At 40.6% G+C, this 25,381-nt stretch overlaps 2 protein-coding genes across 4 annotated transcripts in view; both read right to left on the bottom strand.

The window, feature by feature from the left end:
* The window catches only part of LOC129866868 (diphosphoinositol polyphosphate phosphohydrolase 3-beta-like), a 37,237-nt gene extending 35,145 nt beyond the window's left edge, over positions 1-2,092 (bottom strand). Inside the window, exon 1 of one of the 3 annotated variants that reach the window (XM_055939873.1) lies at positions 1,598-2,092. In XM_055939873.1, the coding sequence (XP_055795848.1) occupies positions 1,598-1,744 (147 nt within the window). In that variant the 5' untranslated portion in view covers positions 1,745-2,092. The remainder of the gene's footprint in view (positions 1-1,597) is intronic. The other 2 variants (XM_055939872.1, XM_055939874.1) reach the window with 2 other exon arrangements.
* Positions 2,093-2,748: 656 nt separating this feature from the next.
* Positions 2,749-25,241, bottom strand: LOC129866869 (ubiquitin-conjugating enzyme E2 N). The gene is made up of 4 exons (XM_055939875.1): positions 25,130-25,241; positions 11,653-11,899; positions 4,645-4,785; positions 2,749-4,118 (listed from the first exon to the last, which is right to left on the bottom strand). The coding sequence occupies exons 1-4, from the start codon at positions 25,157-25,159 to the stop codon at positions 4,072-4,074; spliced, it is 465 nt and encodes a 154-aa protein (XP_055795850.1). The 5' UTR covers positions 25,160-25,241; the 3' UTR covers positions 2,749-4,071.
* Between the last annotated feature and the right edge of the window lie 140 nt (positions 25,242-25,381).

Genomic DNA, 25,381 nt, shown 5'->3' with positions numbered 1-25,381 from the left:
CCCACACAGACAGTGTGGTGAAGGCAGCGCAACAGCACCTCTTCAACCTCAGGAGGCTGAAGAAATTTGTCTTGGCCTCGAAGACCCTCAAACTTTTACAGATGCACCATTGAGAGCATCTGTCGGGCTGTATCATCACCTGGTACGGCAACTCCATTGCCCGCAACCGCAGGGCTTTAAAGAGGGTAGTGCGGAGGCGAAGTCAGTACAGGTGCATCAAAGCTGGGACCGAGAGACTGAACAACAGCTTCTATCTCAAGGCCATCAGACTGTTATATAGCCATCACTAGCCAGCTACCACCTGGTTACTCAACCCTTAGAGGCTGCTGCCCTATGTACATTGACATGGAACACTAGTCACGTTGATAATGTTTACACACGTTTTACTCATTTCATATATACTGTATTCTACTGTCTTTTAGTCAATGCCACTCCGACATTGCTCGTACTAATATTTATATATTTCTTAATTCCTTTATTTAACTTTTCGATGTGTGTATTGTTGTGAAGGTAAATACTACTGCACTGTTGGAGCTAGGAACACAAGAATTTCGCTACACATGCAATAACATCTGCTAAATATGTGTATGTGACCAATAACATTTTATTTGATTTTGATAGCTAGGTTTCCATCCAATTTGTGACAGATTTTCATGCGAATATTCTAAAATCTGCATAAAGCAATATACACATTTTCCCACCAGAGATGTTTCCATCAAACGGACTTTTTGCTGATAAAAGGCTGTGCATGACGACATAGTGCACATGAAAATTACTTTTGCAGTTACATTTCCAATTACCGATGAAAAAATACAAGTTAAATGGATTTCAATTGTATTTTCAAATCTACTGATGTTTTTTCACGAGCCAGGTAATTCATCTGTATGAAATGGATGGAAACGTGATTATAGGTCCAAAAAGGTGGTAAACTATATGTCCAAATACAGTAGCCTAATTCTCACTCTGCATCCAATTGGGGATAGTTGTTTTTGTATATTTGTTTATTAAAACCATGGCCCGAGAAAACGCGTCTTATCCATGTCAATGAAACGTTGATGTTGAAAAAAACTATAAAAGCGTAAGCGGCATCAAAACATGCATTATTCCTCTCTCTGTATCACTGGTAATTACATGACTGCGATGACATACGGACCAGTGTTGTTATGGCCACTTTCTGGCTGAGTCAGAGTGACTGCCAGGATGTACATGAGCTCTCATAAGCATGTCCTTTCATAGGTCAGATGTTTGTGCATGTATAGCTGATTCCCATTAAGCTGGACTTCCATGAAACAATAACTGCCTTTCTTTCTCCCTGTATTTCTTACGTTCTCTCTCTTGCGCACACACACACTGTTTATCAACAGACCTAACCCACCCACCCTGTAAAGCTCCCTCCCATGACATCCCATGATTAATGCCACGTACGAATTTGTCAGAGGTAGACAAAATCTATTTGTATGGAAAGTTTACTGACGGTTTTCGATATCTGAAAGATAAAAAACGTGGTAAAATAGGCCAATATGTTGTGATGCGTCAGTCATGTGAATATCTATACAATGTTTATGGTCGGAAAACTAAACATCTCGACCATCCATACCTCGTCCTCTTTTTCATTCTTGAAACATAAACATGCCGCTCTTCTCTTGAAGCCTTCGCCATCATAAATCCTCGTCTGGTTGGGTTTAAACGTCATCATATATTCACAACCTTCGTGCTTCAAGGATATCCGAAAGGGGGAGTGCATAAGGATCCAACCAGATCAAGTCAAGTGCCTACTTGGTCTAGAGAGCAGCAAGAAACTACGCACAAAATCTCAAAATAAACCTTCAGGCAATCAAACTTCAACGTTGTTCATCTATTCATTCCAACAATTAAGCATCGCATTTCCCCGGTGTGTTGATGATTCCGCATAACATCCTGTCTAGTTGCCGCTGTCAAACTGCATGTTCCCTACGCCAACTAGCACCATCTGTGGTCCGTGAGCACCGCAATCTTGCTGACCTCACTTCAACGCAGTGACCACATATCAGCGCCAGCCCCTGCGACGCTACATGCCACGATTAGACGTTCAATATCTTGGCGTTTCCCAAACTGAAACATACACGAAACGCCCTCGGTTGTCATAATCCTAGCCTACTCAGTCTAATTTCAAGTTGTTTACGGTACTACTGTTAACTGCAAGTATACCATTTAAAACTTTACATTCTGGCATAAGTGATTCTTCTTGAGGAAAGTCAAGTCCCCATTTCGAGGTCCATAAGGAAAACAGCACCGTTTATTTGAGCTAAAGATGCAAGCAAGTAGGCTACTGCACTCAATGCAGTGTTCGCCACCAATACATTTACCTGGTAGCCAGCTCAGTCAAACCTGCACCATTGTATCGATCTTCACATTACTATATGCTGTCCTATAATGGTGAATCGAGAAACTGAAGCACCTGGCCGTCATACGTGTTTTGCTGTTTTGGATATTGGAATACGTGAGCAAATTCATCTATTTGTATCACCAGGTGGTGCCTGACCTTCACACCACCAATTGAAGTATAGACTAACTAAAAGTCTAGGACCAGAGTGAAGATTAAGACTGTCTGGAAATAAGCAAGTGTTACTTTTTTTCTCAACTCATCTGAGGGCAGTCATTGTTCAATCTGACCTGTTGAGTTCATTGTATGCAATTCAATGACAGATTTGAGGATATGCCAGAAGTCCTAACCTACTGTCCTTACTTCAAAAACAAAGGCTTACAATATTTTCTTATTAATCAACAGATTTTATTTACAGAAAAAAAGAATACCGGTGGACTGTTTTCATACCATTCAGAGAGCAGGTAAACATTTTTCCCCTCAATAGAAATAATGAATATACAGAGAACTGAATAAAGACTTTTCAAACCAAAAACAAATATTGACAAATATTGTTCAGTGATCTCCCCCATTCCCCTACCTACCCATTCATTCCCTTACCCCCAATCTCCCTTCTACCTCCCCACACAATTCCCCTCAGCACACACTGCCGAACTGACAACTCCAATGCACCCCTCCCTTATTATTTCTGAAATAAATGCCATGGGGAGGAAGTCAACTGTTGTGTCTTGTAACATTAGATTGTGACAAACAGGAAGAACAAGAAGCTAAAAGAGCCATGTAGCCAGAGAGTCAGTAGTAGTAGAGACATGGTTTACATATGTTTGATACATTCCAATGATACTGTCCTCCTATAGCTCCTCCCACCAGCATACACTGTAGTAGGCTGATGTCAGGAAAACATTCAAATAAAACATGAGAATAAAATATATTCCTAAAATTATGGAATTCCTGTCCCCGCCATCCCTACCGCTCTCCCACACAAAGGTTCCAAGCCTACGTTAGGGTCTCTACATCGACAGCGGTTGCAACAGTTAAACGTGATGGCAGGCTCAGATGAATTATTTAGTCATTATATTGTTACTTGTATTTAATGTTCAAGTCAGAGATGTGGTTTAGCAGGAGCTAGGTTGTCGTTTTGCTAGTAGGCCTTCTACCGAGGAATGAGTCCATCCATAGTCTGTCTCAAAGGGTGTGTCTACCTGGGGCTAATCAGCTGCTTTCAATAAACAACCAGCATCACGAGTGACAACAAAGTTAAAAGAAAAGTAAAAAGTTAGGCAATCTTGGACAATAAATCTTACCCTCCCCCACGAAACAAACATGGGATACACTTATTTTTAAATATCTTTTTTTTTGTACGAAGCTCATTAAAGCAGATGTTGCTGGTTTCCTCCAAAATGAATCGATAAAGAACCAGGTGGTGAATCAGATCTGCCGATGCATCTGAACAGTACTGAATTATGACAAAGACGACAAGTAAGGCTTTTCAATTTCTCTTATGATCATTTATCAAATTCACTGGTCTTTTTTTTAGCTTTTTTAAAAATATTCCTTAAATGTGTTTTTTTAATTATATTTTTTCCCTCCTCCAATATGGTGTCCTTTAAATGCACATGAATTAGAAAGAAGAGGTGGTCTTGGCAGAAGATGAGGAATGTGTGTTCACACTGACTTCCCGCTTGGTTTCTCCGCTTTTTTCACCTTTTCTACACTTCTATGTTGTTCTGAGCGTAAAGCCTGGTCCATGTCCGGGCTGCAACACAAAATAAGGGAGAGAGATGAGCTCAGAAAGCAAGTGTCGTTAGTCAGTTATTTATTAGTCTTTTGGTAGAATCCTTGAGGCTTCAAGTTGTAACTTCATCACATGTGTACTTGCTTTGCAGGATAGGCCACAGGGTAAAAAAAAACACAATATACAAATTAAATGATTATATCAAAAGAAGTCATGAGTTCATAAGGTGTAGAATCTAAAGTTACCATTAAGATTGAGGATCAGCACCAATATTAATCAGTGTTTGATTGGCTGAACGGTAGGCTGCATTGAGAAACTGAGCTACTGTGTAAAATTTGAACAAGTCTTTGTTCACTGGGCACCAAACACACAAGAACATGGACTGAAACAGGGAGAAACGACCTGGACTTGTCTAAAAATAAAAGTTAATTTCCCCTTTCTGTTGTGTGCCACAACAAACATGACCCAGGCAAGTGGGTGTGGTGAGTGAGTAGGAGGGCACTTTGGAGGAGTTCACTGCTCAGAGCCGGGCTTCATCAAGACTCACCTGTCTCTATGGCTTGAGCTTCATTGGATTTCCATTGCTCCGCAACGTCATTCGCTAGAGGATCATCAGGGTTAGGAGCGCTTAGTAATGCCTGGATTGATAGCAGGACTGTGCGGATCTGTAAGGCTGGAGACCATTTATCTGCGAAAGGAGATTTTATAAGAAAACAAAAAAGTACAAATGAGGAGGGGGAGAAAGTGAGGGATGAAGGGAGGAGAAAAAGGGGATAGAGGGAGGAAGAAGTTTGAGCTATGTATCCATTTTGAGCGATGGGGCATGTCACAGCAATGGGGATATGCGGCTTGAGTGGGAGGTCAACAGTTGAATCTGAGAGGCCCTTGATCTTTTGGGCGAGATTAAAAAGGAAAATCCCTCATAGCGATCGCAGGCCAAACATGATTCTAATGCAGTGGGTATATGGCAGGAAACAAGTCCCAGGCCTGTCCCACTAACGAACCTGAACTCACTGATGTGTATGACAGACATACAGAGAAGCTGCAGTGGTGTGACAGACAGTTAAAGACATCTCATCTCCCCTGTATCTGTTAGGGCTGAGCGATAAGGCCAAAATTTCATATCACAATATTTTTCTAAATGTTGATGCTATTTGATGTTTTTGAATAATACAAGTTCAAAATGTGCTTTGTGAGTTGTGCATGACCCCAGAGTGGCAACACATACATTCTAAGCATTCTGCACTCATTTGAGATCCTTTCCACACTGCCACGTAGGGCTGCACGAGTTTGAAAAAAAAAAAAAATCTAGGTGTTACTTTTAGCAAAATACTGCAGTTGTAATTTAACTTTGATCAGAACACTTGGGTGAACTGTTGAAATGATGGAAATAGAATAGTTATAATTTTATCCACCTCACTTTTTTAAACACTTAAAACACGTAAGCCAAAAGCGGAAACTATGGACACAACTTCCTCCCTGATCCCGCATTATCATAATTCATATGCACGCCACAAGAAATTAGCTGATACATCATGACAAAATACACCATATTACTGTCCTGCCAATGTGCCTGGACTTTTAGGCTAAACAGATTGCAGATTGAGAAAAAAATGAAAAAATACAAATAAAAACATAATATAGGCTACCTCTGATCAACTTTTTTATTTTGCTGTGTAAATTAACGAAATAGTCACTGCAGTATTAAGCCTAAGATTGAGTTTATGAATTATAGGCTAATATGCATACGCTTCTAACTTAAAGGTGCTGCATGGTCAATCCGACATCTGCATTGGTCGTGCAGCATTTATGGTGATACGGCCTCTGCAAAATTCTGGGCATTCATACTTCCTGCGCTTCTCCGAGCAGCGCAGTGCTATCAGGAAAGGAAGTTGTCAAGGAAGTCAGATTGTGTTGATACAGGACCTCCCGCCCTCACCTACCATCAACCAATCATGTCAATGCAGAGCTATACGGAGCCCTCTGCATTGTTACACAATTTGAGAGGCGCACGGCAATGCGGTACAGACCTCAATTTGGCCTCTGACTGTCTCCGCAATTGAGTCACAACCTCCATCTGGCGCCTCTGACCACATTTTCGGATCATGCAAAAATTGGCTCTTACATGCTGACTAGACCGGGTGCGTGCATGCGTCTGCCATCGTGTGCATGTTGATTTTGTTCATCCACACCAGACACGATCAGGACACTCAGGTTGAAATATCAAAACAAACTCTGAACCAACTATATTAATTTGGGGACAGGTCGAAAAGCATTAAACATTCATGGCAATTTAGCTAGCTAGGTTGCTGTTGCTAGCTAATTTGTCCTGGGATATGAACATTGGGTTGTTATTTTACCTGAAATGCACAAGTTCCTCTACTTTGACAATTAATCCACAGATAGAGTAAACAGAGTTTGTTTCTAGTAATCTCTCCTCCTTTAGTCTTCTTTGGACTTTATATGCTGGTTGGAAACTAACTTTAAGGTGCATTACCACCACCAACTGGACTGGAGTGTGGATCTCAGTTCATTTTTCAATCACCCACGTGGGTATATGCTCCTAAAAACCAATGAGGAGATGCGAGAGGCGGGACTTGCAGCGCGTCACAAATTGGAACCAAGTTTTTAATCGCCTGGCTACACAGACGCTCGTTTTAGCGCCTGGCTAGGCAAGACGCTCATTGACCCGCGCAAGCAGTTTGGATGCAATGATTGAATAACATGTACATTTATTTTCCAACGCTCGTGCACGTAACGCGAGCGGTGTGGTCAACATCGGCTTAATCTCGAGCCAGTCTGTCTTCATTGTTATGTTACGCAAGTGGCCTCTCCGCTGCCACAGCTATTCCTTTTAAATCTTGTGGATTCCCAGGAAAAGACAGACTACAAAAAGCTTGTTGGACACTTAAGACATATTTTCCTTAGCCTATTAATAGCCTATTGGAGGACAGATGCACGCTTGCTCTTGCTTGCTGAATGTAACATAGGCTATAGAATTAATGGGCGGGCAGTTGGAAGGAGAAGCCCATATTTTCCTATAGTAGGTCTATCTTAATAGGCCACATCCTGACAAAATAGGCCTATACCATATGAGTGGTCTGCCAATGTACCTATCTGGTCCTTCCAAACTGTCGAGAATAGACCCAAACTGATCCAAATGGTTGCATAACCAGGCCTAGGCTGTTGGCCTATGTAGTGTGGCTTGCGAAATTATTGACACCCCTTGGCATTTGTCCTATTATGTTGCTTTACAACCTGGAATTAAAATTGATTTTTGGGGGGTTTGTATCATTTGATTTACACAACATGACTACCACTTTGAAGATGTAAAATATTTTTTATTGTGAAGCAAACAAGAAATAAAAAAATAAAAAACTTGAGCATGCATAACTATTCACCCCCTGCCCAAAGTCAATACTTTGCAGAGCCACCTTTTGCAGCAATTACATCTGCAAGTCTCTTGGGGCATGTCTCCATAAGCTTGGCACATCTAGCCACTGGGATTTTATCCCATTCTTCAAGGCAAAACTGCTCCAGCTCCTTCAAGTCGGATGGGTTCCGCTGGTGTACAGCAATCTTTAAGTCATAACACAGATTCTCAATTCAATTGAGGTCTGGGCTTTGACTAGGCCATTCCAAGACATTTATGTTTCCCCTTAAACCACTCGAGTGTTGCTTTAGCAGTATGCTTAGGGTCATTGTCCTGCTAGAAGGTGAACCTCCATCAGTCTCAAATCTCCAGAAGACTGAAACAGGGTTTCCCTCAAGAATTTCCCTGTATTTAGCACCATCCATCATTCCTTCAAGTCTGACCAGTTTCCCACCCCTGCCAATGAAAAACATCCCCACAGCATGATGCTGTGTTCTCGGGAGCGATGAGAGGTGTTGGGTTTGCGCCAGACATAGTGTTTTCCTTGATGGCCAAAAAGCTACATTTTAGTCTCATCTGACCAGAGTACCTTCTTCCATATGTTTGGGGAGTCTCCCACATGCCTTTTGGAAAACACCAAACGTGTTCGCTTCTTTTTTTCTTTAAGCAATGGCTTTTTTTCCGGCCTCCCTGCCGTAAAGCCCAGCTCTGTGGAGTGTACGGCTTAAAGTGGTCCTATGGACAGACACTCCAATCTCTGCAGTGGAGCTTTGCAGCTCCTTCAAGATTATCTTTGGTCTCTTTCTTGCCTCGCTAATTAATGCCCTCCTTGCCTGGTGCATGAGTTTTGGTGGGCAGCCCTCTCTTGCTAGGTTTGTTGTGGTGCCATATTCTTTCAATTTTTGAATAATGGATTTAAATGGTGCTCCGTGGGATGTTCAAAGTTTCTGATATTATTTTATAACCCAACCTTGAGCTGTACTTCTCCACAACTTTGTCCCTGATCTGTTTGGAGAGCTCCTCGGTCTTCATAGTGCCGCTTACTTGGTGGTGCCCTTTGCTTAGTGGTGTTGCAGACTGTGGGGGCTTTCAGAACAGGTATATATATACTGAGATCATGTGACACTTAAATAAAGTCCACCTGTGTGCAATCTAACTAATTATGTGACTTTGAAGGTAATTGGTTGCACCAGATCTTATTTAGGGGCTTCATAGCAAAAAGGGTGAATACATATGCACCCACCACTTTTCATTTTTATTTTTTGAGACAACAAAATCACCAATTGACTATTTTGTGTATGTCCATTACATGAAATCCAGATAAAAATCCATTTAAATTACAGGTTGAAATGCAACTTAATAGGAAAAACCCCACGGGAGGTGAATACTTTTGCAAGGCACTGTAGTTATTTAGGCATGAAACAAAACAGGATGTGTGAGCAGTTATTCAAAGGTGCCTACATCACCGCAATTTTAAATAATTGTATACTCACTTGATAACAATAATAAATTCCTCATTGCACTGTGTTGTTGTAGCCCAGGTATAATCATTTTCTTGTCTAAAAACATAGGCCTAGTCAATAGTGGAGATTTGCGTGCCCGGTGACCACAGAGCGCAGCCTGGAGGAACACACTACAGATCTGCCATTTCTTGGATTTTGACAGGTAAATATTAAGCCTTTAGCCTTAATATTTAGCTAATGAATGGTCTAATGTCTAGCAAATATTTAGCTCCTTACTTCGGCTACACATCACTAGGCTCCCTCTTCTAGCTGCTCCCAGGCCAACAGGCTATAGGCTACGCAAGTCTCTCCGCAATAGGCATTCCTCTTCTCGTGAAATCTCAGGAAATGCTATAGGCTACAAAACCTATAGGACATTTATTTAGATCATTTTTATACTAGGCCTAATTGCCTATTCGGGGAATGAGGCAGGCTTGCTAATTGCTGAATGTATAACAGGCCTACAGCATAGAATATGCTAGTCGAGGAGAAAAAGTGCATTGGTGTGATCACTTTTGGCCAGTTACGATAATTATTGCACTGATGCATTACAAATAGTTGCACAGGACATACAGAGATGAGCACAGTGAAAACAAAGACCCAAAGGAACTGACAACCATTAGAAAAATTGAAATCACTTGCAACGACATGCTGTAAAAGATGTGCAGGCTAAATAGAATTTGTTGTTGAATTGCTACATTTAAATACAAGTTACTAGATAATTTTTCATTAGGCCTACATGCACATTGAAGTATTATTTGCAGTTGTCACTATGAACAATGAACACACCCTGAAAGCACTGAATGGTCTGAACCAGCTAGAGACCTCAGGAATGGTCTGAACCAGCTAGAGACCTCAGGAATGGTCTGAACCAGCTAGAGACCTCAGGAATGGTCTGAACCAGCTAGAGACCTCAGGAATGGTCTGAACCAGCTAGAGACCTCAGGAATGGTCTGAACCAGCTAGAGACCTCAGGAATGGTCTGAACCAGCTAGAGACCTCATGAATGGTCTTGTGTTAACACTTGATTAATAGGCAGCGTGCAGAAGGGTGCGTTGATCAGTGGATTGACAGGCGTAGGACTGAAGAACAATAAACCTTCCTCTAGTGTGGATGCTTTTATAGTTATGTAGCATATAGTATTTCATTATAGTTACCTTTATAGTTATTGGCTTGGTGGATGGCCCAGGCCTTAACTCTTGACACAACACAACTAACGTTATCATCACAACAGAAATAGCCTACTAGTAAGTCTAGCTAACGTTAGCGAACTTGAATGAAATAAATATAAAAATATCACATACTTATTTACTTGACTTTTATACTCTATAAAATGGACTCTTTCAAATAATTGACCCTGGCAAGTTTTCCACCGGCAGGCTTCTGTAGGGAAGTAAAGTGGAAGTCAAATCCCTAACTTCCTGTTGTTTTACTGTGCCCATAGCAACGTTCGAAAATGAGGTAGATAGTATATAATAGCAGGCACTTTGAATACAGTGTTGTTAGACATGATAAAGAATGAAAAACCCAGGGAGGCGTTATTGTGATAGGGTAGGAACTCATTGGTCAGGGTAGGTACTCATTGGTCAGTGTTTCCTAGGGGACCCTATAATCTTCGGCTACATTAAATGTTTTCTATTAGTTACTTCATGTAGCTAACATATTCCTCTTTTATTTAGAAGATACTTTTGCACCCCCCCCCCCCCCACCAAAAAAAGTGGATTTATGTATCAGGCTGTATTAGCTAGCTACGTTAGCTCTGACTCAGTACATTTATTTGTTAGCTAGCCAGCTAACTAGCTATAAACATTAGCGGCTAAAACGATTTGTTAGCCACAACCTGCTAAGAAAAGACAAACTAGCTGTTTGCAGACAGTAAGATACACAAACTAAGTGTAACTATAGAACCCTTGTGGATTTATACTAAGAAGCAAAGCAAAAAATCTGCATCGTTGTCATCAACATGTTGCATGGTCTGCATTGACAACTGCCGCCCTTCTGCGCTGCTTCAGTGGCAGGGGGCGGGGCTTGATCTGTGTGTGTGGAAAGCGGCATGGAGAGAGCGAGACGACAACGTGCAACTGCAGCCCGGGTCATTCCTGCATGTGTGCATTCCTGAGATTTTTTGCCCCCGCCTCCCAGAGTCCTCCTTACTAGCTAGCAGAGTTGACACCGGTAGACAGCGTCCTTTGCTTCCGCCTGCCAAACACCTGCCCTCACCGTCGTTAACAGAACTACGGGAAAACAGTGTCCGACAGGCGGCGGCAAAGAACACTATAAACCATTCGCCACCAGTCTGAACATTGCGCTCCATGTTGAACTTTTATTTATTTTTAACAAGGAGCGTGTGTGTGCCTACGTTGAACAATGTAGGAGCGCACAAAGATAAACATTTTTAATTGTAGTAATGGTGCAAGCATGACTGTCATAAATCTGTGCTCAGTGTATTCTCAGTGGCCAGTGAAGTAATCATTGGAACAACTATCTGGGTGATTTTCGCATAGGCGCTCCTAAATAAAAATTCCATGTCGCACAGCAAAATATTTAGTTGCATATGCAAGTAAAATGGCCCACTGTTGATTAACTTAACATGAACTGAAACAACAGTGAAACAGCAAAATCTGTTTGGATGTCAGGCTACCATGTCGGTGTAAAATGACGCAAGTCAAGCACCCCTTACCTTTCAATATGTCTAGACATATTCTTCCCAGCTTGTCTACGTTGGGGTGGTATATTTTGGTCATAAAGCGTACTTTTGGAGCTGCCATTGGGTATTCCTCGGGAAGAAAGAGTTCAAGTTTAAACGTGCCGCCTTCAAAGGGCGAGTCCTGGGGCCCGGCGATGACCACATGGAAGTAGCGGGCGTTACCTTCGTCAGGCTCCGCCTTGATGCCTGGGACAGGCTCCGCCATCAAGCGCTGAGTCTCCTGACAAACGACAGACATACAAACAGAGTTAGGCCTAGATGCAAATCTTGTGGTGGTAACCATTGTTCAGCAGGCACATTTGTACGATTGTTCCAGATGCGCATGCTCTGTAATGTTTTGAAAACAATATATGTATTACTAGTAAGAACTAACGTGGTATATTGAATAATAAATGTTTCTGTGACCCGAGTCTTTTACCAAAATGTCACAAGACAAATCTTCACCTGCCCCTTTAAGGCCGGGAGGTTACCGTGGTAGCGCGACTGGAGTCATGTTTCTACCTGTGAGATTGAGTCTGACAAGCAGCAGCGGTCTTCTCTTCCCTAGCATTTGAAACTCAGAAACAGAAAAACAACCTAGTTTATGAACAAAATGTAAATAAGCAAGAAACAAAGTCTCACTTCAGTAGACTTTCGTTTCAAGTAAATTAGACCAACTTTTATACCAGTACACAGCTCTTTAAGTGCGCACAGCCACCAGCCAGGCAGTGTTTCCAGCGCGAGGTGGGATAGGCTATATAGGATTCGTAGTTTGACTGTGCGATTAATTTACCAGCTATGAAACAAAAACGGCGGAACTACTTTGAAAACTGCTAGTGCAGCATTTATTTTACTGTAAACGTGATCATACTTGACTATTTTTATTTAAAAATACGAGTGAAATGCTCACACTGTGGAGCCCTGACCCCCGCCAACGTGGCTGGTGAAGTAAACATTTTACACGCCAATAACAAAATCGACAGGTGGTGGGTGTTAATTTCAGGCCCTGGCTGTGACCTGGAGAAAAACACACCCTTCTCAACATGACTGAGCATAAGCAATCTGATACGGCCTTATGGTAATGCCAGAGGCAGGGTGACACCTGTGACAGGTGCAGCAACAAAGATGGACTTTTACAGACCTAGGCCTATTCCTCTTCACTCGCCTACTAATTTTCCCATTGTAGCCTAAAATACCAATACAGTGCATTAGGGAAATATTCAGACCCTTGACATTTTCCACATTTTGTTACCTTACAGCCTTATTAAAAAATGCACCAAATATTTTTTTTCTTCCCCTCATCCATCTACAAACAATACCCCAAAATGACAAAGCAAAAACCGTTTAGAAATTCTTGCAAATGTATAAAAATAAAACACCTTGTTTACATATGTATTCAGACCATTTGCTATGAGACTCGAAATTGAGCTCAGGTGCATCCTGTTTCCATTGATCATCCTTGAGATGTTTCTACAACTTGATTTACCACCTGTTGTAAATTCAATTGATGTTACATGATTTGGAAAGGCACACACCTGTCTATATAAGCTCCAACAGTTGACAGTGCATGTCAGAGCAAAAACCATGGGAAGGGTACACAAAAATGTCTGCAGCATTGAAGGTCCCCAAGAACACAGTGGCCTCCATCATTCTTAAAAATAGAAGTTTGAAACTACAAAGACTCTTCCTAGAGCTGTCCACCCGGCCAAACTGAGCATTCGGGGGAGAAGGGCCTTGGTCAGGGAGGTGACCAAGAACCCGATGGTCACTCTATGTCTACAGAATTCTTCTGTGGAGATGGGACAAACTTCCTGAAGGACAACCAACTCTGCAGCACTCCACCAATCATGCCTTTATGGTAGAGTGGCCATATGGAAGCCACTCCTCAGTAAAAGGCACATGACAGCCCACTTGTAGATTGCCAAAAGGCACCCAAAGGACTCTGACCATGAACAACAAGAGTCTTTGGTCTGATGAAACCAAGATTGAACTCTTTGGCCTGAATGCCAAGTCTCATGTCTGGAGGAAACCTGGCACCATCGCTACGGGGAAGCATGGTGGTGGCAGCATCATGCTGTGGGGATGTTTTTCAGCGGCAGGGACTGGGGGACTAGTCATGATCAAGGGAAAGATGAACGGAGCAAAGTACAGAAAGATCCTTGAGCGCTCTGGAGCAGGTTCCAAGGACTGGTGCGAAGGTTCACCTTCCAACAGGACAACGACCCTAAGCACACAGACAAGACAACAAAGGAGTGGCTTCGGGACAAGTCTCTGAATATCCTTGAGTGGCCCAGCCAGAGCCCGGACTTGAACCCAATCAAACATCTCCGGAGAGACCTCAAAATAACTGTGCAGCGACACTCCCCATTCAAACTGACAGAGCTTGAGAGGATCTGCAGAGAAGAATGAGAACCTCCCCAAATACAGGTGTGCCAAGCTTGTAGCGTCATACCCAAGGAGACTCAAGGCTGCGATCAATGCCAACGGTGCGTCAACAAAGTACTGAGTAAAGGGTCTGAATACTTATGTAAATATGATATTTCCGTTTGCAGGAATTTCTACAAAACAGTTTTTGCTTTGTCATTATGGGGTATTGTAGATTGAGGCCACTGTGTTCTTGGGGACCTTCAATGCTGCAGAATTTTTTTTGTACCCTTCCCCAGATCTGCGCCTCGACACAATCCTGTCTCAGAGCTCTACGGACAATTCCCTCGACCTATTATTAGCTAACTAGCCTGCTATAGTAGGCCACTTTGTAGGCTAACTCAAGTTGGTAGCTAGCTAGCTAACTTTACACTGTTTAGCTAAGTGAATTAAATGTAATCAGCTAGCTAAAAAAGGAAGTTAGCTATCTTGATGTAATCATTGTAAATTTAAAACAGTCTCCAAATGCATTAGATAACAGCCATGGAAGAGGGTGAAAATGCAGCTCCAGCTGTCAGTAAAGGGAGCGTATAGGCTACTGGATAGCCTAGGCAAGAGTTTCTCAAACCCGGTCCTGGGGCACGTTTTGGTTTTTGCCTTAGCACTACACAACTGATTCAAATAACCAACTCATCCTAAAGCTTTAATTATTTGAATCAGCTGTGTAGTGCTAGGGCAAAAAACAAAACCCAGGGGGGCCCCAGGACCGAGTTTGGGAAACCATGCAGCTGCCTAGGCTAGCTACTGAATAGGGCAGGTAACTTTGTGGGAGGACATTATGAAAATATTCTCTAGTTCCAGTCCCTAGATGGGAAAACTTTGAGGACAGATATTAGCAACATAATATAACAGTGCTGTATAATGAAGCATGTTTCTTTGTGATGTTTTCTTTCCTCCGATATGAAAAGCTGCGACAGCCTGTTTGCAGATGGATTGGTCCTAATGAATATCCCAAGAAAGCTTGGGTATATCCTATATGCCATGGGTTATATGTGTAGGCCTACCTATGTTAGCAAACATTGTATACAAAAAATACAGTTAATCACACACAATGTATAAACCTATTACAATTGGAGCATGCCAAACCTGCTGGAGGTCCTCAATGTGCAGGGTTCTGTTTCAGCCCAGCAATAACACACCTGATTCAACTTATCAGGTCTAATGAGTTGATAATCAAGTGTGCTATTGCTGGGCTGGAATAGAAGTCTGCTCACCCAGTAGATAGGGATCAGTGGAGCAAGGTTGGCTACCACTGGTATGGAGTTTTTGTTCACCTGAATGCTTCAGTAATAATAGTGTACTTGTTACTACTCAATGTTCTATTGTTGTTTAGACTACATACGAGTTCACTTATTTGTACATTTTGAAGTGATGAAGTGTTGATTCTTTGATGTGTTTAAAATGTTTTAATTGTTAAACTACTATTCAAATTGAACTAGTGTCAATGACGATCACAATCCTGCAATAAAGAGGGTAAGGGGTTCTGTCTCTAATGTGCAGGTGTTGTATTCTCAAAAATGAAAATGTCCTTGATGTCTAGTTGTAAGAGCTCCAATTTGATTAATTTAATTTTCATGCTCTCATTATATCAGCTACAGTACCAGTCAAAAGTTGACACCTACTCATTCCAGGTCTTTTTTTTTATTTTTTTTATTTTTTACATAGTAGGATAATAGTTTAGACATGAAAACTATGAAACAACACATATGGAATCATGTAGCAACCAAAAGTGTTAAACAAAAATACATTTTATATTTGAGATTCTTCAGTAGCCACCCTTTGCCTTGATGACAGCTTTGCACACTCTTGGCATTCTCTCAACCAGCTTCATGAGGTAGTCGCCTGGAATGCATTTCAATTAACAGGTGTACCTTGTTAAAAGTTCATTTGTAGAATTTATTTCCTTCTTAATGCGTTTGAGCCCATCAGTTGTGTTGTGACAAGGTAGGGGTGGTATACAGAAGATAGCCCTATTTGGTAAAAGACCAAGTCCATATTATTGCAAGAACAGCTTAAATAAGCAAAGAGAAACGACAGTCCATCATTACTTTAAGACATGAAGGTCAGTCAATCCGTAAAATTACAAGAACTTGGAATGTCTCTTCAAGTACAGTTGCAAAAACCATCAAGTGCTATGATAAAACTGGCCCCCATTGAGGACCGCCACAGGAATGGAAGACCCAGAGTTACCACTGCTGCAGAGGACAAATTCATTAAAATAACTGCACCTCAGATTGCAGCCCAAATAAAAGTAAGACGCATCTCAACAAACTGTTCAGAAAAGAGTGCAAAAAAAAACGGTACTAAAAGGACAACAATAAGAGATACTTGCTTAGGCCAAGAAACAAGAGCAATGGACAAATAGACCTGTGGAAATCTGTCTGACGAGTCCAAATTTGAGATTTTTGGTTCAATCCATTGTGTCTTTGTGAGAAGCAGAGTAGGCGAAAAAATGATCTCCGCATGTGGGGTTCCTACCATGAAGCATGGAGGAGGTGGTGTGATGGTGCTTTGCTGGTGACACTATGTGATTTATTTAGAATTCAAGGCACACTTAACCAGCATGGCTACCACAGTGATTCGCCTTCCCATCTGGTTTGCGCTTAGTGGGACTATCATTTGTTTTCAACAGGACAATGATCCAAAACACACCTCCAGGCTGTGTAAGGGCTATTTGACCAAGAAGGAGAGTGATGGAGTGCTGCATCAGATGACCTGGCCTCCACAATCACCCGACCTCAACCCAAGTGAGATGGTTTGGGATGAGTTGGACAGCAGAGTGAAGGAAAAGCAGCCAACAAGTGCTCAGCATATGTGGGAACTCCTTCAAGCTGGTTGAGAGAATCAAGGCAAAGATGGATTTGTTTAACACTCTTTTGGTTACTACATGATTCCATGTGTTATTTCGTAGTTTTGATGTTTTCACTATTGTTGTACAATGTAGAAAATAGAATACCCTCAACCTCTCCCATCTATTTCTGATGCCCATCCAGGTTGATTTTTATTTGCCATATTTTTAACTGTGCTGTTTCACAAAAGTTCTTAACTTACATACATTTTACAGACACAGTATATTTTACATTTGTTATCTTGTTGTTATTAGTCCCACCCTTCAGTTTCATTCAACCCCTCCCATCCATCGCTTAACACCATCCATATTGGATTTCTATTTGCCATAGATTGGTGCTGTGCTGTGATGCTTCACAAAAGTTCTGAACCTTTCTATTCTCATTTTCTACAGATTGTAAATTAAATAAATATTTTTGCTAAAAGTATTATATTATTGATCGATTGACTATGACTTTTCAAATCACCCAGTATTGCTATCTGCAGCGTTAGCTCCAGGTAAATGTTGCAATTCTTTATCCATTCCTGGACCTGTGACCAAAAACAAGCTACATATGGACAATACCAAAACAAATTATCTAATGATTCAGTCTCTTCACAGCAAAACTGGGAAGGTTGTAACCCCCATATAACATTCTATTGGTTGCAAGAATTTTGTATAATAATTTAGAAAAATTCAAAGTTTTGAATCTGGCGTCGTTTTGCTTATCAGTTCATAAACCATGTGCCATGGGATCAGTACATCGAAAAACTCTTGCCAACTATTTTGCAATCTATACGGCACAGCTGTACATTTTTTGGTCCTTAAATTAAAGTGGTTTATTTTTATATTCATCACACTTTTCTTTAACCAATTTTGGTCTTCAATGCAGGGCCGACAGACAAGTTCCTTAATTTTTCCCCCTCCCACAGAAACCGGATTTATGTGAAAAGTTACATACACAGCTGGAAAATATGGACACGGACAACGTGACAGTGCGCACCAAGGAAGAGGTGCCACGGACAGACAGAGCTGAAATTTCACTACTTGACATGTATGATGAAATCCTGGTTGAGACTGAACAAATGAACAACGAAACAGCACAGCAAGTAAGTGAAAGATATAGGTTTTGATTATGTTTTACTGGTAATGGGGACATAGGTAAATGCCAACAAAATAACTTTTTAGTCAGTGTGGTGTGTGTGTGTGTGTAACCTTCACTTCACTAGGCAAGTCAGTTAACACTTCTTATGGCTGCAGGGGCAGTATTGAGTAGCTTGGATGAAAGGCGCACAGAGGTGCCCATAGTAAACTGCCTGCTCCTCAGTCCCAGTTGCTAATATATGCATATTATTATTAGTATTGGATAGAAAACACTCTGAAGTTTCTAAAACTGTTTGAATGATGTCTGTGAGTATAACAGAACTCATATGGCAGGCAAAAACCTGAGAAAAAGTCCAAACAGGAAGTGGGAATACTGAGGTTGGTCGATTTTCAACACAGCCCCTACAGAACACACAGTTGGATGAGTTTGCACTTCCTACGGCTTCCACTAGATGTCAACAGTCTGTAGAACCTTGTCTGATGCCTCTACTGTGTAGTGGGGCCGAAGGAGACAGGAAATAGTCAGGTCTACCATGACCTGGCCATGCTCTGACCATGTGCGTTCACATGAGAGGGAGCTCTGTTCCATCACACATCTGAAGTCAATGTAATTCTCCAGTTGGAACGTTACTGAAGATTTATGTTAAAAACATTCTAAAGATTGATTCAATACATCTTTTGACATGTTTCTACTGACTGTTACGTAACTTTTTGACATTGTCAGCTTTTAGTGAACGCCGCTTTCTGACTTTGGATTTGTTTACCAAACACACTAACAAAAATAGCTATTTGTACATAAATGATGGACATTACCGAACAAAATGAAAATTTCTTGTGGGAGTCCTGGGAGTGCATTCCGACGAAGAGTAGCAAAGGTAAGTGAAGATTTGTAATGCTTTTTATGAGTTTTGTTGACTGCACAATTTGGCGGGTAACTGTATGGCTTCCTTTTGTGGCTGAACGCTGTTCTCAGATTATTGAATATTGTGCTTTTGCCTTAAAGCTTTTTGAAATCTGACACAGCGGTTGCATTAAAAACAAGTGTATCTTTAATTATATGTAAAACATGTATCTTTCATCAAAGTTCATGATGAGTATTTATGTTATTTGACGTGGCTCTCTGCAATTTCTCCGGATATTTTGGAGGCATTTCTGAACATGGCGCCAATGTAAACTGAGGTTTTTGGATATAAATATGAGCTTTTCCGAACAAAACATATATGTATTGTGTAACATGAAGTTCTATGAGTGTCATCTGATGAAGATCATCAAAGGTTAGTGATTCATTTTATCTCTATTTGTGCTTTTTGTGACTCCTCTCTTTGGCTGGAAAAATGGCTGAATTTTTCTGTGAGTTGGTGGTGACCTAACATCATCGTTTGTGGTGCTTTCGCTGAAAAGCCTATTTGAAATCGGACACTTTGGTGGGATTAACAACAAGATTACCTTTAAAATGGTCTAAGATACATGTATGTTTGAGGAATTTAATTATGAGATTTCTGTTTGAATTTGGCGCCCTGCACTTTCACTGGCTGTTGTCATATCATCCCGTTAACGGGATTGCAGCCATAAGAAGTTAAGAACAAATTCTTATTTACAATGACGGCCAAACCCGGCAAATTGTGCATCGCCCTATGGGACTCCCAATCAAGGCCGGATGTGACAGAACCTTGATTCGATCCAAGGACTGTAGTGACGCCTCTTGCACTGAGATGCATTGCCTTAGACCGCTGCGTCCGTGTGTGTGTGTTAACTATACTAGAATGCTGTAAAAAGGCCACAAATATTAAAAATGTTGGCGTTGTTTTTTTGGCAAGGAAAATATCAGATATCGAACAAAAATGTCATATTGGTGCGTCCCTAGTTACTATACATATAACTTTAACCCATTTCATAAGAGATTCTCCAAAATGTAAATATTCCAGGCATTTATATATAAACTCCAGTCATACTTTATCAAAGGCCTTTTCAAAGTCAGCTATGAATACCAGGCCTGGTTTCCCAGTTTTTCATATTGTTCTATTGTTTCCAGTGCTTGCCTTATATCTCCAATGTATCGTCCATGTAAAAAACCTGTCTGATTAGGATTAATAATGTCCGACAATACCTTTTTAATTCTATGCGTTAAGCATTTTGCTAGAATTTTTGTATCACAACAGTGTAAGAGGCCTCCAATTTTGTAAATGGACTGGATCTTTACCACTTGGATCCTGTTTCAGTAATAATGAAATCAGACCTTCTTGTTGTGTGTATGATAAACTACCATTTATATAGGAATGGTTAAAACATGCTAATAATGGTCCTCTGAGTACATCAAAAAATATTTGGTATACCTCCACTGGTATGCCATCCAGCCCTGGAGTTTTCCCAGACTTAAAGGCTTTAATTGCATCAATAAGTTCCTCTAATTTGGCCTTCCATGAGTCTTTCTGTACAGATGTTAATTTTACATTATTCATAGAAAAAAAATACATACAATTAGCTTTGAATAGTGGAGATGGAGACTAACAAAAACATATGCCTTAAGTACTTTACTTACTCTTTCAAAATACTGTTTGGTGAATCATGGGTGACTCCGTCATTTGTAACAAGCTTCAGTTAATTATTTTTCATTGCATTTCCATGATTAAAAAATAATTGCATTTTATCTTCATATTCATATTACTCTTGATCTTTTTTTGAATATGTTCCTACATTTATTTTTCCTCTAACTTATTCTGAGCCTCTATGGTACAGTTTTTATTGCTATCCATCTGTACTGTTAGTCCTTCCATTTCCTTTGACCTCATACAGTGGCTTGCGAAAGTATTCACCCCCCTTGGCATTTTTCCTATTTTGTTGCCTTACAACCTGGAATTAAAATAGATTTTTTGTGGATTTGTATCATTTGATTTACACAACCACTTTGAAGATGCAAAATATTTTTTATTGTGAAACAAACAAGAAATAAGACAAAAAAACAGAACTTGAGCGTGCATAACTATTCACCCTCCAAAGTCAATACTTTGTAGAAACACCTTTTGCAGCAATTACAGCTGCAAGTCTCTTGGGGTATGTCTCTATAAGCTTGGCACATCTAGCCACTGGGATTTTTGTCCATTCTTAAAGTGGTCTTATGGACAGATACTCCAGTCTCCGCTGTGGAGCTTTGCAGCTCCTTCAAGATTATCTTTGGTCTCTTTGTTGCCTCTCTGATTAATGCCCTCCTTGCCTGGTATGTGAGTTTTTGTGGGCCGCCCTCTCTTGGCAGGTTTGTTGTGGTGCCATATTCTTTCCATTTTTTAATAATGAATTTAAATGGTGCTCCGTGGGATGTTCAAAGTTTCTGATATTTTTTAATAACCCAACCCTGATCTGTACTTCTCCAGGACTTTGTCCCTGACCTGTTTGGAGACGACCTTGGTCTTCATGGTGCCGCTTGCTTGGTTGTGCCCCTTGCTTACTGGTGTTGCAGACTCTGGGGCCTTTTGGAACAGGTGTATATATACATTGAGATCATGTGACACTTCGATTGCACACAGGAGGACTTTAATTAGGTGACTTCTGAAGGTAATTGGTTGCAACAGATCTTATTTAGGGGCTTCATAGCAAAAGGGTGAATACATATGTATGCACCTCTTCAGTTTTCATTTCACTTGACCAATTTTGACTATTTTGTGAATGCCCATCACATGAAATCCAAATAAATTACAGGTTGTAATGCAACAAAATAGGAAAAACGCCAATGGAATGAATACTTTTGCAAGGCACTGTAGCTGACACCCCATTCTTTCTGCAGACATCTTTGAATCTTAATTTGGAGCAGATATTTAAGAGGTTTTGCAAAACCTTATCACATAAATCCTTGAGGGTTCTTTTAATGTAATTCCGTTACCTAAGTATGTAACGGCAAAGTTCTTCCACTAAATTCGTTTTTGTAATTTTTCTGTGGATATTTTTTTAAGTAGTTCTTGTGCATGGAGTTGTATGGTTTGTTAAACTTTGAAATCAATGTTTTTTGTTTGGCATAGATTTTAAGGTTAAAAAAAAAACTTAGTCAAAGCGTAATTCCATTAGTGGTATTGCCCTAAAGCTACAGATAGCTTTGAGAGAAAGACAACTAAGAGGAACAAAAAGAGTGGAATATCATCAACCACTGTACATGCTGTTTTTTCTTTTTCCTGAATGCACCTCCGAGCGAGATTCCTGAAATGTTTCAGATAACCCACAGACAAAAACACACAGTCCAAACACAGACAAGAGAGGCTCCCAGACCAGTAGCACACTCACAGGGGCTCAGGGGGCCAAGCTCACTGAGAACAGTTCCCAGAACTTCCCAGCCCTCCCATCTTTTCCAACCACCTCCAACCAATGTTACCATCATACGTGTTCCCTCTCTTACTCAACCCCTTTCACCACCTGTGTGAATGTCCCTTTCTCTGTTAGCATAATAGCATTGATTCAATGACAACTACCAATGACAGAGGACATGAACTTGGGAATACGAAGCACAGCCCAGCATTCCCTATGTGGGGCACAATGTTTTTGGAGGTGCTCGAGATTAGAAAGTTGAAACGAATTGTAGGATAGAGGCCAACTAGTAACAACTGTTTTATAGTTTAAATATACTAGCTACAAGGCATTCTTGAATCCACAATGTAGCCTAGACTGTTTCAGCACAGAGAGCCATCAACTTGACAGGGGATAATGAAAACAAGGCGCTGTGGTCCACAGACCGAGCAGATGCTGGGTAGAGACAGTCATGACTTCATTGATCTGTGAATGAGTGAAGACAGTCAACCCATGCAAACAAACTGCCTAGCCTGGAAGGAGAGACCGGAGAACAACTAGGCTAGTGAGTGAGAACAAAACAATAATTCTAAACACACAAAGTGATAGTACAATAGCTTAAGCTCATTGTATATAACTAATAGTATGATGTTCACCTCTGCACCAATTTTACAACTCTCTCCTGACCTGATCTTTATGCTACACTAGCTTCAGGAGTGACAATTGCTGTGTGACAATTTCTCCAAATGCACTGGGAACATGCTGGAAGTAAGGAACCTCTAGTATACTGGTGCATCTAGGCCTAATCCCTTACTCATGTGTATGTCAAATTAAATTAACTATTGTGTCCCACTTCTCGTGTCAGCATAGCTAGCTAAACTAAAATATTTGCTGTGTCTTGGCCTATAGCCCTGACAGCTGTGGTGTGACATGACTGATCTAGCTATCTTTCTAATCAGATCTTTTGTAATGATATACTGTCTAATGTCTATATACACCACATATTAATATTCTGGATTCTGACTCATGCTCACTATAATATATCTACTCTGGATTGTTCATTTGATCAGTTCAGTCATTTCTTGATTTGTTGTTCTGATTATTTGTGTAATGGTATTGTACTTGCAAGACATTCTACTGCAGTGTTGGAGCTAGCTAGTGGGTAAATCCATGTGAATTCAATTACTTTTTAGGGTTTCCACCCACTCTGCCCAGAGTAAGTGAAAACATGCTTTGGTGATGAAATTTATAAAATACATTATATGTAGACAAATATGCTTATTCTGTATTGATCCGAGCGGTCTTTAACATTTCATTACCAGTATATCCAAAAAGTAGAATTTCGTAATCTAATACATCCAAAATAAGCACAGATCTCTGTTGACAGAGTGGTGCAGCTTTCTCGCAGTAACTTGAGGATTTTACATGTTGTGGTGCTCGTTTTCAAAGCTGTTACCACATGTCGCAAAAAGCAAAATTAGCATGACACAATTTGAATTAAACGTATGCATTAATATGAAAAGTGTATACTAAAATATGAAAATACTACATGTCATGTCTCAAAATCGATATCTATCTTACCTCTATATTGTTTAATGTCCTGCAGATTCGAGAAGATGAGTTCAACTAGAAAGTGAACCGGTCAGGTAGCCTTCATTCTGTCACAGAATCAATCCTAGTTGACACACTGCTGTGTAATTTTACTTATTTTTGACCACTTTTCTCTCTGGCCTCCACTGATTTAGTCACCCTAATTTTGGCCATTGTACAAGGGTAAAAACTCCAATAACATTTGAACAGCTTATGAGAGAGACATGGGGCTTGGATTAGTTGGTTTTCTTCAAAGAGTATCTACACAATTTACACTTTTTGACAACACCCCTTTTGATTTGAACGAAACCTCCCACACATATTTGCCCATTGTAGAAGCTCGGAACGGGACCTTTTGTACGAAAATAAGAGTTTGCTGTCAAAAAGTGACTGAATTCAAATTAACTTACCCTACATAGCTAAGAATTGCACCTGCAATAACACCTGCAAATCTGTCTGTGTACGAGACCAATAAACTTTTATTTGAAGTGATGACTGGTAAGGGGAATCGTACCGTCCATTTAAATTAAGATCATAACACTGAGATCCCGCTAATGCCCTGGCCTCTGCCTATATCATCACTTACGGTAGCTAACTAACTTCGCAACAGAGGCCTAACGGGAAATATTTGTCACACAATGGTAACGTTCTAAATGCTAACTCAATAGCCTGCTAAATTGACCCTTTAATACTTAAGGACCAAGTATCTTTATACTAATGAGCAATTTAGCCCAAAGTAAAGATTGCAACCGTTTATATTGTGGCACAGTTACGGGAGTAGGCTGTCTGACTGTGCATTCATTGCAACACACATGTACGGCTAGCTATAGAGTTAGCTAGTTATAGTGTTTGCTAACTATAGTGTTAGCTAGCTATTTGGAAAGGGCGGAATGGGTGACTGGCTGGCTAACGTTTAAGATAACTAACTAGCAAGCTAACGTTATATTGATTGCAAACTCTCTCAGACTCTGGTCAGTATGCTACATTCACTGTGTATAGTGTATTAACGAATAAACAACCACACAAAAGCCACATTTCTTTGCCATCTTTTACAGGCGTGGGTGTATTTTTAACCCACCTTTATTCCGTTTATTAGGAACAGGGTCGAAACGGAAGTAACTTCGCAGCTGCGGCAAATGCAAGCTAAATCAATTACGAACAGTGTGGAGCATTTTAGGATTAGCTAGCTAGGACATCATGAATCTGTCATAGACAACAACAATAGTATGTGTAATTCGTAAAGCACTGAATAGTTACCTTAATGATTCTACGGGGCAGTCCTGCCATCTTGTTTTTAATGAGAGGTTTAGCTGTGACTCTTCTCTTTCGTTTGCATTGACAGCGAAAGGCGCGCACACACCTCTTCCGGTGTTCTGCTCATTTTGCGTCATGGGACCATCCTGAAAGTGTAACGTAAATAAATGTAGCTAGTTTGGAAAATGTACTTTTATTATGGTCAATGGGTATGATACGTGACAGTGATTGATTGGACATATCCCCATCTCAAAG

Source organism: Salvelinus fontinalis, chromosome 12 (assembly GCF_029448725.1).
Source record: "Salvelinus fontinalis isolate EN_2023a chromosome 12, ASM2944872v1, whole genome shotgun sequence".
NCBI classification, from domain to species: Eukaryota; Metazoa; Chordata; class Actinopteri; order Salmoniformes; family Salmonidae; genus Salvelinus; species Salvelinus fontinalis.
This window is presented reverse-complemented; position numbering and strand designations above follow the sequence as displayed.

Coding starts and splice junctions, on each gene's coding strand:
- LOC129866869 (XM_055939875.1), bottom strand. CDS start 25,159: ATGGCAGGACTGCCCCGTAGAATCATTAAG. Junction 11,900..25,129: donor TGCCCCGTAGAATCATTAAG/GTAACTATTCAG, acceptor GTCGTTTGTCAG/GAGACTCAGCGCTTGATGGC. Junction 4,786..11,652: donor ATGTCTAGACATATTGAAAG/GTAAGGGGTGCT, acceptor CTCCTTTCGCAG/ATAAATGGTCTCCAGCCTTA.